The sequence below is a fragment of the Gracilinanus agilis genome, chromosome 2, assembly GCF_016433145.1.
Source record: "Gracilinanus agilis isolate LMUSP501 chromosome 2, AgileGrace, whole genome shotgun sequence".
Taxonomy (NCBI): Eukaryota; Metazoa; Chordata; class Mammalia; order Didelphimorphia; family Didelphidae; genus Gracilinanus; species Gracilinanus agilis.
The window spans coordinates 50153387-50167550 of NC_058131.1; the positions used below are offsets into that span (position 1 = coordinate 50153387).

At 43.2% G+C, this 14164-nt stretch overlaps 1 protein-coding gene and 2 non-coding genes across 3 annotated transcripts; all 3 read right to left on the bottom strand.

Moving 5' to 3' along the window:
- Positions 1-1322: 1322 nt before the first annotated feature.
- RPL13 (ribosomal protein L13) lies at positions 1323-7433 on the bottom strand. Its single transcript, XM_044660524.1, has 6 exons — positions 7383-7433; positions 4632-4749; positions 3920-4061; positions 3517-3690; positions 2150-2206; positions 1323-1519 (listed from the first exon to the last, which is right to left on the bottom strand). The coding sequence occupies exons 2-6, from the start codon at positions 4733-4735 to the stop codon at positions 1361-1363; spliced, it is 636 nt and encodes a 211-aa protein (XP_044516459.1). The 5' UTR covers positions 4736-4749; positions 7383-7433; the 3' UTR covers positions 1323-1360.
- Positions 3759-3846, bottom strand: LOC123238480. Its single transcript, XR_006505643.1, has one exon. It is a non-coding gene; the product is annotated as a small nucleolar RNA MBII-202 (small nucleolar RNA).
- On the bottom strand, positions 4216-4302 carry LOC123238479. The gene has a single exon (XR_006505642.1). It is a non-coding gene; the product is annotated as a small nucleolar RNA MBII-202 (small nucleolar RNA).
- Positions 7434-14164: the final 6731 nt, after the last annotated feature.

Here is a 14164-nt window from a genome sequence, read left to right on the forward strand (position 1 = left end):
AACTCTCTTCGGACTTACATCCCCAGACCCTCTGCACAGTGCTGGGCACATAGCAGGTACTTGGTGTTTATCAGAAGTCTGGAGAAAAGGGGAGAAGTGTCAATTTCCGTTGGTATCTTCACTAAGACTCTTCTCAGGACCTGCACCAGCACCATCTAGTGGTGAGATGCATTTCTTCTCCTCCATCAAAAGCTTCAGGGCCAGATATGCCTGCTGCACCATTGGAGACCGAAGACACTTGGAAAGGAATTACAGGGCTACCCGGAGGAAATAGCAGAATTGAACACAACCTTCCCTTTGTTGACATCTAGACTGCCCTTAATAAACTGAGTTATTCCCATGAATCCCACCATCCCCACCATCAGTACAATTTTGTAGGCTTTTCACAAGTATTGCTGCAGCCCTTAATTTTTCACAAGTTGATCTTTGGAAAGGTTGGACCAATTAGGTTTCACCAAACATGCATTAAATCTCTAAACATCGATTGGATTCTTGCTAGTTTGCAGGCTGTGGGTGAACCCTCCACTGATGCATAAACTCCATCAACATGCATGTCTACACAAATGTAAAATGAAAAGTTCAGTAAGCCAGCTGAAGTACTGGTTTTGCAGAACATTTGGGGGAAAACTTCCTGACCCCAGAGGCAAGGAATATTTTGGGACAGAGAAAAGACTCTTAAAATTGTCACAAATGTTTCCCTGAGTTGGTAGTGGGATGGAGAAGTCCAGATCTGGTACTCAAAATGGAAATATAAGTGGAAAGCAGGCCTTAGTTATAACTGTTACAGTGAGGATAAGGAAAGCTTGTTCAGCATTAAGATATGAGGTCTATACTGCCCAAGTAGTTCACTGTTAACCATGCAACATTCTTGGGACTTACTGGCATAATACTAGAAAGACTGGAACCAGGAAGGCTCCTGTGATAAAGGTGGTAACAGAGGTTTAGAGAAGCTTTAGGTGGGGCGATTGGCTGTTTTAAAACAAGGGAAAATAATTTGTGGTCAAAACCAAATTATCCAATCCCTGAAGGCAGAGTATATATGCAGTTAAGGCACTCAGTGGAAATAGGCAACAGATGGGGAACAAATTGATGGCAATTTTTAAAGACTGAATAGTAAGAGTTGAACCAAGGTGTTCTGACTATGCCTGCATTCTTTTTTTGGACCACAGTACCTAGCAAATGACCTCAAGAGAACAATCATGCCAATTCTGGCAATGAGAGCAACTTGCTCCCAACATTAGGACTTGCTAGACTCCTCATCCCAGACAAACTTTTTAATCCCTCTCCAGCTCTTTATAAGTGACCCAAAAACAGCACACAGATGTTTTGTATTATTTTATTCAAATTTCTAAGAAGTTTTTTACTTTTTCTTCTCCACATCCTGTTCTGCAGCCTCCTTGGCTCGTTTTGCCCGGATTCCAAAAAGACGGGCATTGGCTCGGGCCATCCGAAGACTAGCAAATGCCTTGAAATTCTTCTCATCTTCAGTAATGACACGAGCTTTCTCTTTCTTGAAGACCTAGAGGAACAGAAAGAACTCTTCTTAGCTCACAGGAAATACAAGCCTCCATGGGCATTCTTGAATTTTTATCATTACTGACAATTTTAACAGAATAGTGGACCTCTGTCCAGAGATGACTAAGGAGTTGATAAAATAATAAGCAGAATTCAGGATATGTATGAGGGAAGCTACAAGGTATAAAAAGAATAGCCACTAAAATCAAGTGAGGTAAAATGCTTCTTTTGGGGGATGGCAAAAAAAAAAAAAAAAAAAAAAAAAAAAAAGCTTTCTATTTGTTCTGTAGAGACACCTGCATCCTGGTATAAATAATTCTAACAAAAGAAATTCTACAATTGTAGCTTCTGTGTTTACCAACTCTACCTCCCCCTCAAGGCCACTACATTAAAGTTGAATCAGAGCGGCAAGATGATGTAAGGCCAACTCCAGAATTGGGAAAAGCAATTAAACTATACATTTTTAAGTATAATAATAATTCAAAATTTCCCCTTTCTAAGCAGTCAAAGGCTAAGCTTCCAAAGACCTTTCTCCGACATAAGAGCCCCAAATTGCCCCATCCCACCTCCAGAGGTAGTAGGAACCCAGGCCCCCAATGTTCCCCCTTTTTAACTTCCCAAAAGAAATCCTTACATTTCTGATGGGCATGACAGGTCCTGAAAGTTGAGTTGCCAACTTAAGTTCTTCAGCCTGTAACAAGAAAATAAATTTTTAGTATTACAAACTGTAACAAACTACAACAAAATGACACCAATTCAAATAGTTATCATAACCCAAGAAGTTTCTGTCCTTGGTTAGGTCTGGAAGGGAAAAATTTGAGGGACTTTATGATATGCAAATAGTAATGTCCAATGGTTAAGGATAAAGAATAAAATGACACGATTCTAGGTTTTATTCAAATAGGGGTCTGATTTTTGAGTGTACTAGCATTCATTCAGTGGGTGGCTTAGTGTTTATCCCTAATAATTGAGGCAGGGGAAGGAAAATATGCTCCTAAATTCAAATGCTCCATATTAACTCAGGTGCCCTCAAACACCTTAGAGAGCTTTTGTAGAAGTGCACTGTACTTTTCAGACCTGCAATGAATTGTTATATTAATTCAACCTTATTCTATAAATGTTTTTTGAAAGATTCATCTTTATTTATCTTTATCATCAATATTTAGTAGAAGAGTGTAGCAACTGTTTTTTAAAAATATCAGTATTTAGTAAAAGTGTAGCTGTTTTTTTATTCATCTAAATTCAACTAAAATTCCTATTTCTGTGGCAGGCTCAACTAGCCTCCCAATTTCTAAGGCTGAATCCTGACTCTCTCATCCCTCCATTTTTAATCTCTTGCCAAGCCTTGTTGATTCTACCTGGATTTGCCCTCATCCTCTCATGCCTAAAGGAAACAGGGTCCTGATGTGTCTCCCTTGCTTCACAAAGTTTTCATCATTCCAACTACCAAAGTGAACTTTACAAAGAATGGCTAGGTTAATTCCCTCACCTCCTAACAACCAACTCCTTTCCAGTCTTCTTATACAGTTCATCCTCATTATGAATTTGGCATTTTAAAACCCAATCATCTGAGACTCCAGGTTGTTCCTGTCATACCCTCACCTCAGGCATTATTATCTGTCTCCCTTTCCTGGAATTCTTCCCTACCACACTTTTCTACCTTTCCTTCCATAGCTAAAGGTCTCAGGACACCTACAAGCTTTTGCCAGTCAGTCCTTGATGTCAGTGCCTTTCCTCTGTTGATTACTCCAATCTATCCTGCACATATCGTACAGTTTTCATGTGGTCTATCCTACTGAAAAAGTAGGGACTGGTTATTGTCTTTCTTGTAACCCTAGCAAACAGGAGGTGCTTAGAAAATTCTTGCTAACAGTGAAATTGATAATCAATTTAAGATTAAAACCTAAGAGGGCCCACTCCACAAAAGTGCCCCATGCCATCTATTAAGTGTCATGCTGTGACAGTCGTCCCTTTGTTTAAAGGAGGGAGTCCTATACTCACAGAGCTATCTCCCTTCTTAGGTGCAGATGGTTTCCTCGGGAAGAGGATTAGTTTGGAACGATATTCTTTCAGCCGCTGCACATTTGCCTGGAGAGATTCTGTAGACTTATTTCGGCGACGAGGATCCACAGAGATACCAATAGTCCGTGCCACTTTTTTATGGATACCAGCCACCTACACCCCCAGAAACATAAATATGAAATGTTATTCATATGCTGTAACTTCTGCAAGCCTCTGAAAGAGACCAGAATACAACAGTCATCAGATGGAAAAGGGTTCAAATGTACTTTCATCAGAGGCAGTACAGAGATTCCGGAGAATTTGTCATCATTTGACCGAGACGAATGCAGAAACAAGGACTACATCATGTCTAACTTAAATATAAGTTTTCTATTTAACTTACTCGAAGCTCTTCCAAGCTGAATCCTCTACCAGCACGCACTTTAGTGTGGTATCGGACTGTAGGGCACCTCACTATTGGCCGGATAGGACCACATGCAGGGCGAGGAGCAATTCGACGGGCTTTTGCTTGTCGAGCCTTTCGTCTGTTCAAAGAGATTCAGAGGTTATTTCCTACCTTTGCTTGTGGGTCAGACTGTGAATAAGGCAACAACAATAAAGTTATGCTGTCCTGTACATATTTCCTATTGAACATTAGCAAACATTAAGTGCTATCAAAAGCCTATGACTCTATGCCCTAATGAGAGACAACAGTCATCAGATGGAAAAGGGTTCAAATGTACTTTCATCAGAGGCAGTACAGAGATTCCGGAGAATATGTCATCATTTGACTGTGAGATCAAGTTTCTTCTAAGAAATCAAATCTCTGGTCCAGTGTGGTAGATATGTTAACCCCATTCAAAATAAAATCTATAACCCAATTCAACTAAAAAGTATTATTGAAATTAAATGTGACTACAAAAAGGCCAAGAGGGATGCCCCCCACTTTTACCAACCACAAGGGTAAAGAGGGTTACATGACCAATTTCTTTAAGTCCCGTCCTTCTGAACCAGAATAAAAGAACTAAGACCTGGTCCAAAATACTCATTTCAGATGAGGAAACCAAGACTTAGAAGGTGATTTCAAATACAAAAGCAACGAACCAAGTACTTACCTTCTAATCTTCCTGGCTGGCTGGTTAAACCATGTGGCAACTCGTCTTTGCCAGTCTTTGTGGAAATGGGGCTTCAAAATCATGCCATTTCGGCTGGGCGCCATGGCTGCTTAAAGCCCTGAAGACAAAGAATAACACCAGAAAGATATTCATGATATTGCCTAGTCAGCAGTGTTTCATTTGTCTGTTTTTATAAGCTACTTTAAGAATCAATTTGGGGCAGCAAGATGGCTCAGTGAATTAAAAGCTTCGGCTGGAGTCAGGAGAACCTGGGTTCAAATCTGAGATACTTCCTAGCTATGGGACCCTGGGAAGTCACCTAACCCCACTGCCTATCCTTTACCACTCTTCTGCCTTGGAACCAATATTTAGTATTGATTCTAAAATGGAAGGTATGGGTTTAAATAAGAGAATTAGTTCAATAAATGCTTCCTAAGCACCTATGTACAATTGCTGTGTCAGATGCCAAGTGATACTCTCTGATCTCAAGACCTTATACTGGGGAAAAATGTGCCTACGAGGAAAACAAAGAACAAACTAATGTTAGGGGATATAGAGGAGCTTCAGGGAGGAGGTGGGAACAATTTTATCCTTTAAAAATTAGTTTATATTTACATAGCATTTCTATATTTACAAAGGAATATACAAGAAAATTAGCTTATTGGTAGAAAGAGGGAAAAGATGAAACAATGTTCCCTTAGAAATCACAACTTTGAAACCAACTAGATATGAAGTCTAAGGTCTTGATAGAAGAATCAAGAATGGAATGTGAAGCAAGTGTTTAGGAGTAACTGATGAATTGGAATAGAAACAGGAAAGGAGACTTAAAGAGAACATTGGAATGTTTGAGATGCCTTTGGGGTGTCCAGGTAGTTGGTTATAGAGGGGAATTCAGGAAAGGATTTGGGATTTATCTGCATAAAGAGAATTGAAAATAGTGTCAAGAAAACCTGAGTGGGTGCATAGTTTCATCCAAATGTTTCCCAAGCTGTGGTTTGCTACCACACATTTTCTTTTTTTCTCTACTTGTTGCTCTCCCATTTCTTAGAACTCTGCCATTGTTCCTGGATTGACTGTTTGTGTCAACTTACTCTCCTAATGCCCCCCCCCAATTATCTCTGCTACAGATTAGACTGGGGATACAGAGGTAATTCTGAGACAGGATTTGATGAACTCTTAAGTCAATGCAAGAATAAAAATATAAAATCATCTAGTGTTTACAATGTACAAAGAGCTAAGGACCCATACACAAAAAAAGCAGAGAATTCCTGCTCTTCAGGGATTTACAGTCTAACAGAGACAACACACAGCGTGCGTGGCACTGGTCACTAAAATAAACTTAGGAATCTTTCTTGTGAAAGGATCCTTTCTTCTCCATCCAATGCACCACAAACAAATGTTTCCACACCAGAGGTCTAACCTTGTCACTCTTGCGTTCTATAATTTCATGAGGGCAGGAGGTTCTGGGTCCAAATATGACAAGACACTTCCTTACTGTGTGACCCATGGCAAGTCAATTGCCTAACCCTTACTGCGCCTTGATAGTTAGCACCCATTCTAAGACAGAAGAATCTTTATAAAATAAAAACCCATGGCTCCCCACTGCTTGTTTCCACAATCAAATACAAATCTGGCATTTAGCAACAGCGTCCCCCCAAGCATTATCTTTGCACCAACAAGCTAGAACGTTGTGCAACCTCACCTTAGCCCTTCAAGACTGTTCAAATGCTATGTCTTTAAAGTGTGGGCCTTCCTTACCCAAAATTACTCTCATCCAAACGCCTTTGCTTTAATTATCTACGTTATTTTCCTCCCAGAATGTAATCACTTGAAGGAAAAAGACTATCTTTAGGACTAAACCGCAAAGGGCACAGCACAAGGTAGGTACAACAACTTTCTTTCAACTGAATTCTGATAATGTAAAACGGCTGGAAAAGTGGGTTGCAGTCACACGATACAAAGTTTATGGTAAAGGTCTTGGATCAATTCCTTAAGCACACAGGCCTGACCCTAGCATCCTCCCCACGAGTTAATTACTTCCTACTGCTGGGGAAAAGGCCGGCCCACTTCGGGTGACAAGCTCTCCAGCCAAACTGACGGGGTCTAGGACGCCCCTTTCCCGGCGTCCACAAAGCAAAGCTGAGAGCGCAGGTTCCTCACGAGAACAGAAGCGTCTGATCCCCAAGGCTCGTGGTTTTTCATGCCCCGTCCCCGCCTCCAAGGAATCCCCCGGGCGCAGGGGGCAGTCCCGCAGAGCCGAGCGGAGCCCCTTTTAAGCTTTCCTTTCACTAGCGCACGGGATGCTTCTGGAGAACCGAAGGCTCTCCTAGGCCCCAGAGGCCCGCGAAACTTGGCCCCACCCTCCAAGCTTCAGAGGCTGCGGCCTGCTCGGGAAAGTGGCAGAGCCCGGCCTCACCTGACACGGGACCGTCTCGTCATCTTCGCCCTGGAGTAACGTGCTAGCAGCCCAGTTGCCGGTCTGGCTCCTTCCCTGGCGGCCGCCTAAGTCTCCCACCCGGAGCCACGCTCCCGCCGGCCGCAGGCGAGCTAGGCCAGGCCTCGGCCTCGGGAGGCCCAAAGACGCGCACCCGGCGGGAACTCAAGAGACCCATGTCGGGGTTCTCGATCCCGCCTGAGGGTCTCGCCTCCAAGGACTAGGCCCATCGATGTCCCCCAGGTCGAGAAGGAGCCCCGATAACCGAAGCTGGGGACAGATGGCGACGGATGGAATCGGCCAGGGAGATAACTTACCTCCTCACCGGCACCACAGCCGAACGGAAAGGAAAGCAGTGCCCCGAAGCACGCTGGGATAGCGATGATTTCAGCCTATCAGAGTCCCCGGCGCTTTCCAGCCAATCGGAGCTACCAAGGGAGGCGGAAACTCGAAGCGAGGGCAAAGGGTTTCTGTAGCCAACCGGATACACTTTTTGTCCCTTCACAAAAATGGCGCCAACCTTAAAGATGCAGGACTCCATTTCTCTTCCCTACCGCCGCCATGAAACTTGAAATCAATCACCAAAATGACTTGGGTAGTGTCATTTCCTGTTGGTTATACCTTGCAGATGCGAAAATCACAAAACCTCCTGCATACGGAATCTGTCCCCAAAAACCCATAACAAAGTAATGGAAAGAACTCTGTGCCAAGGCAAGAGATATGGTTTCCGGACTTCACTGCCTCTAAATAATAAGCAATTCACACGATTTCTGGGCTCGCCTGGTGATTCAGCGTTCTGGAAGTCTCCCATCCATTCGCTTCCCAGCTGCCAGCTGTGTATCTAATGGAAAAACGCCCAGCTGGCTTGGGAACCCCTTGAAGAGGAGCTCTGGGGGAAAGCAGCTGTGTTAACAGTAGCTAGGTAGAGCCCTTCCGCCGAGGGCCTGGTTTTTTCAACCATCCTGCCGGTCCCCTGCGTAGGTCCGAACTTCCCAGGGGCCCCGGCTCAAGGATTCTCCCTCAAAGCTGAGCTCTCTGCCGATCCCCAATTAGAAACTGCCAATTGAATGTTCCACAGACTTCTTCTTAAACCCCACAAGTCCAAAACTGGACTTGTCCTCTCTCCCCAAAACGCCCCCTTCTGTACAATTTCCTACGGCCGCCTCTAAGGGCACCTGCACGCCGGTCACCGGGGCTCATTTTCAGTCCCCACCCCCCTACCCAATGCTACCGAGGTCGGTCATTTTCTCCTTTTGTGATTGTTCAGCCATCGGACCTTTGGGACCTCATTTGGGATTTGGGGGACAAAGATACCAGAGTGGTTTGCCATTTCCTTCTCCAGCTCAATTTCCAGCTGAGGAAACTGAGGCAAACAGACTGAAGGGACTTGCCCAGAGCCATACAGTGTCTGAAGTCCTATTTGAACTGGAGTCTTACTTGACTCCAGACCTGGCACTCAGTCAATGAGTAGATATTCTCTCTCACAGTTTCAATGATCCCTGTGTCTATATTTCTATTCCAGGACTCTAGGGCCTTATTTCTGACTGAAAGCTATATATTTCCACTTGGATATTCCAGTGCTCTGGGACACCCACCCTCATCAAAGCTTCACAGGTTGTCATTTTTACAAACCCTGCTTTTCCCTTTCTCTTCTCTGTTTCTGATAAAATCCTCCTAGTCACCCAGGATTGAAATCTCACTTATGTTGGCCTCTCTCCTCTCCATCACCTTCTTTCTCTAATTAACTGCCAAGTATTGCCAATTGTGCCTCTGTAACATCCTTCCTATCCTAGCCTTACTGCTATTTCTGGGATATGGGAGGCATTTACCCTCTCTTTACCTTCTAGGTATGTGTGTTTACTTTCATCTTTGCTCCCACTGAGCTATCAAATTGATCTTTAGGAATGGCAAATCTGATCCTATTCAGAAAATTCTAGGGTTGGCCTTTACCTCTGGGAAGAAATATAAAATCCTGTTTGGCTCTTCAAGTCCTTCATACCTGCCTCCCCCACACACACACCCCTTTCCAGGCTTCTCACCCTTTGTTCTCCTCCTCCACGTACTCTGCCATCTCCCCGCTGTTCCTCCCCTGAGACGCTGTCCATCCCCCAGACCTGGCACACTCTCCCACTTCATCTCTCTGTCTCAAGCCTCAGCCTTTCTTTCTGCCCTCCGTGTTTCCCACAGGACCCACAGGCTGCTCGGGTTGATTTGGAAGGCAGCTAGGTGGCGTCAGGGACTGAGTGTTGGCTGACACAGAGGAGCTGTGCATCCCTGGGAATGTCATCCTGCCCAGCGCTCTGCCCATTTCCCCCTCTGCAAAAGAGAGATGACACCTATCTCACAAAGAGGCTCGGAAGATCGAGTGACCGAACACATGGAAGATGCTTGGCCAACCTTAAAAGTCCTCCATAAAGATGAGCTACCGCTCTAGTACACAGCACGCAGCAAAGGCTCAATAGAGGTTGACACTGAGGCCAAGGATGGGTTTATTTCATTCCCGCATCTTCACTGCCTTGTGCCTTCCCTAAGCATTTGGCCCTTTGACAACTGAAGGCCTAAAAAAGCCAGGAAGATGGGAGTACAAAATGATGAACCTTTGTGCTAAGCTTTCTTGTAGGTTGGCATTTGAAAGGCTGCTAAGGCATAGCAAATAGAAGTCAGGAGACCTGGATTCAAGTTCTACCTCAGACCCAGATTGGCTGTAAGACCCTGAACAAGTCATAATCTCTCAGCGTGTTTCTGCACTGCCAGAGTCTGTTTACTCAAAAAAACATTCCCTATGCCAATAAAATCACAAAAATAGTACCCCCAAAAAGTTTCTGCCCACTGGACATTTTTGGTATGGGCTTAGATTTGCTGCAAATAATTTAGTGAATTATCACCAGATAATCCTCAGCGACTCCTTTTCCAACTTTAGGAACTGCTTCCAAAAATACCTGCCAGGAATCCTTTACCTTCTTTTTCCAGTGTTGACACTACCTGAAATATTTGGTCCTTTCCTGAGGCTTACTAATCTTCTTTAAAAGAAAAAGTGAGGTATCAGTTGTTTTTAAACTCTGACTTTCTGCCTAGTAAACAACTCTAAGAGAGAAGGGCAAGGGCGAAGTTTCCCAGAATCATGCATGAGGAAGTAGCTGAGGCCATATTTGAACCCAGGACCTCCCATCTTTAGACCTGGCTCTCTAAACACTGTGGCACCTAGCTGCCCCAGGTATTATTTATTTTTAAAGTTGAGATATCTCATATTTGGGGGCATTAAAGTAGCTCAATGGATAGAGAGTAGGCCTAGGCTGGGAAGTCCTGGGTTCAAATCTGGTCTCATATACTTCCTAGTGCATGATTCTGGGCAAGTCACTTAACCCCCATGGCCTAGCCCTTACAGCTCTTCTTCCTTGGATTTAGAACACAGTATTCACAGTACTGATTCTAAGATGGAAAGTTACAGTTTAAAAAAAGATGTCTCATATTCATACCTGGCACTGTGGCCCTGGATGGACCCATTTGAACATCTAGCACCAATTCCTTTTTTTTTTCCCCAACAGTCTTAGATTTTATTTTTTAGAAAATTTTTCCAAGGTTACATGATTCATGTTCTTACTTTCCCCTTCACATTCCCTCCCCGGAGCTGACATACATTTCCACTGGTTTGATTTGACATGTGTCATCAATCAAGACCTATTTCCATATTATTGATAGTTGTACTAGGGTGGTCATTAAGAGTCTACATCCCCGGGGGCAGCTGGGTAGCTCAGTGGAGTGAGTCAGGCCTAGAGACGGGAGGTCCTAGGTTCAAACCCGGCCTCAGCCACTTCCCAGCTGTGTGACCCTGGGCAAGTCACTTGACCCCTACCCTTACCACTCTTCCACTTATGAGACAATACACCAGAAGTACAAGGGCTTAAAAAAAAATATTAAAAAAAAAAAAAGAGTCTACATCCCCAATCATGTCCCCCTCAACCCATGTGTTCAAGCAGTTGTTTTTCTTCTGTGTTTCATTCCTGTAGTTTTTCCTCTGAATGTGGGTAGCGTTCTTTTCCACAAATCCCTCAGAATTGTCCTGGGTCATTGTATTGCTGCTAGTACAGAAGTCCATTACATTTGATTTTACCACAATGTATCTGTCTCTGTGTACAATGTTCTTCTGGCTCTGCTCCTTTCACTCTGCATCACTTCCTGGAGGTCTTTCCAGTTCACGTGGAATTCCTCCAGTTTATTATTTCTTTGATCACAATAGTATTTCATCACCAACAGATACCACAATTTGTTCAACCATCCCACAATTGAAGAATATATCCTCGTTTTCCAGTTTTTTGCCACCACAGAGTGCAACTATAAATATTTTTGTACATATCTTTTTCCCTATGATCTCTTTGGGGTATAAACCCAGCAATGGCATGGCTGGATCAAAGGGCAGACAGTCTTTTAACTGTCTTTGGGCATAGTTCCAAATTGCCATCCAGAATGGTTGGATCAGTTCACAACTCCACCAGCAATGCATTAATGTCCCAATTTTGCCACATCCCCTCCAACATTCATTACTCTACCCTGCTGTCATTTTAGCCAATCTGCTAGGTGTGAGGTGATACCTCAGAGTTGTTTTGATTTGCATTTCTCTAATTATTAGAGATTTAGCACACTTTCTCATGTGCTTATTGATAGTTTTGATTTCTTTATCTGAATATTGCCTATTCATTTCTCTTGCCCATTTACGAATTGGGGAATAGCTTGATTTTTTATACAATTGATTTAATTCCTTGTATATTTGAGTAATTAGACCTGTCAGTTTTTTGTTATAAAAATTTAGATTATAAAATTGAAGATTCAAGTTGAACAGTGTGTTAATGGGCTTTTCAGGATGTTGCACATACCCTTTTAGTCTTTTAAGGAAAGGTAAGCATGGCAGGTATTGTGAGGGTTATTTAGCAATTAATTTAGTATTAGTGTTGGACCTAGCAGGAAGGGCTGGAGGATTCCAAGATGGAATGAAGGAGCAGGAAGTGGGGCTTGTGCTCTGAGAGAGACTCCATTAGTGGTTGGGAACATAACTGTTGCTAAACCCTGGGAGATCTCAGAGTTAGGGAAAAACTGCATCCAGATTCCTCGGGATCCTGAGAGGTGAAGGCTTTTAACAGTGGACAACAGACCTGCAGAGCAGCACCAAGTGGGGAAGTGGTTTGTGATCTGGTGGACAGCATTTCAAACTCACTCTCTCCCTACCTGGGTACCTTCGATCACCTGGTGGAGCTGGCTCTTGGCATCCTGTGACCATACTTGGATTCACTGTGAGACCCCAATTGAAAGCCCCCCTCAGGCCCTTTAGCTGAGCTGACCAAACCTGGCTGGAACCAGGTTTGGAGGAGCTTTCCCTGTGACTTCAGTACTGCTTCCTTTGGGCCCTGCCTGGCTTAGGTCAATAGGATAGTGTAGTCAAGTCCTTCCCTGCCCCCTGTGGTTTGCCCTTAGGATGTAAGTATAGAATCCCCTATCCCATCCTTTATTTAGTTCCCCTCAATTAAACTGTTATAAACTTTTACCTTTTTGCCTGCTGGTTCCATAGACCCTAGCCTAGGTGGGCTGAGTGACTGTTGGCCTAACAGCCATTCCTATTGACAGTTAACAGCTTGGCTGTAAAACCTGGTCTCGCTATCCTGTTTGGTCCTGTCTCTCCTTCAACCCAGTGTGAACCCACAAACCATTTAGTTACATTTAATAATAATAGTTAACATCCCTGGTGTCCCATCATTACACAAGTGGCAGAAAAGCTATTCAGAAATACTTTTCTGTAGGTAGTCATTTGCTAGGCTTCTCCATTGCCCTGTGAACTTCTAGCCAGCAGGGCCTGTCTTTTCCCTTTCTTTATGTCCCAGCACCTAATTTTTTAAAAAAGTAAATGTTTGCTGACTTATTTTGCTTAACTGGATTATATTTTTTGGCATTTTGCAAAAATTTATCATTAAAAAAAGAATTTGGTAGAGGGCCCTTACTTCTTTAGAAAAAAGAGGGAAGGCAAAGCTACATGATAATTTAAGAATGGAGAAAACATAACTTTAATAATGCTGCATTGCAGAGAGCCAATTGGAGAAATAAGGTCAGGATAGGGCCTGTTATCTGGATTCCCTACATGACCAATCCAGGCTGAGGCAGACTTTGTATTTGGTCCTGGTCACCTGAGCCCTGAAAAGCTCTGGTACCAGCAGGCTGGTTAATCCAAAAACAACTTGACCCCTCCAAGAGGCAATGGGAGTCATTTAGAAAAATAGAGTCTGTAATGGATATTTTTATCTGGATCCCATTACAAAATCATTGGCAAGTAAAACTCTGCGTATGATTTTTTTTGCACTGCATGTCAGGTAGCAGACAGAATGGGCCATCTAAGGTAAAAATCTAAGACTCCTCTTTTGACTCATTTTCAGATCCCCACCTTCTCTCAATTTTCTTATTGGAAAGCTTTGAGTCCTTAGCAGACAAGCAGCTACTGAGTTAACAATTTCTCTCCTTGATAATTAAGAAGCCTGAACTCTAAAAAATATATTACTAAGATAGTCAAGACTGGACACAGACAAGGCCAAACAAGACCTTATCTGACCAGGTGCAATCCTGTAAATCAAGGCAGAACGCAATTAGTAAAAATCTCCATGAAATATGTTTCTGCTCCCAGAGTTAACCCCCTACTAATTGGTGGTTGGAATTTGGCCCTTGTCCTTGTACCTATATCTCCACTTTTTAGACTTTAATGGGTTGTGTATGATTTGTAACCCCTTCACAGCTGTGACTCTTTCTTTGTGTTCTTTATTTGAAACCAGTATAAAATAAACTCAAGAACTCCATGAAGTTGGAGCAGCTATGAGCTAAACAATTAGTCTGGCTGTTCTCAGTTTCTGTTCCCTGTCTTTTCAATCTGAAAAACCATTAAACGCCACTCAGGACCCCCAAAAGTATAGAGAGCTGGCTCTCTATGCTGCATCAATTGACTGTGAAGATGGGATTAACTCTCCCCTCCCCTACTTTTAAATTTAATCACCAGAAGTATATACACCCTACTTAACTCATAAGTAGAGTCTGCAACCCATGTGCTAAAATGGGTGACAACTCAGAA

Excerpts from the sequence above, each read along its gene's own strand:
- RPL13 (XM_044660524.1), bottom strand. The coding sequence starts at position 4,735 with ATGGCGCCCAGCCGAAATGGCATGATTTTGAAGCCCCATTTCCACAAA. Across the intron at positions 4,062-4,631 it reads CCAGCCAGGAAGATTAGAAG|ACGAAAGGCTCGACAAGCAA; the intron begins GTAAGTACTTGG and ends CTCTTTGAACAG. Across the intron at positions 3,691-3,919 it reads TCAGCTTGGAAGAGCTTCGA|GTGGCTGGTATCCATAAAAA; the intron begins GTAAGTTAAATA and ends CTGGGGGTGTAG.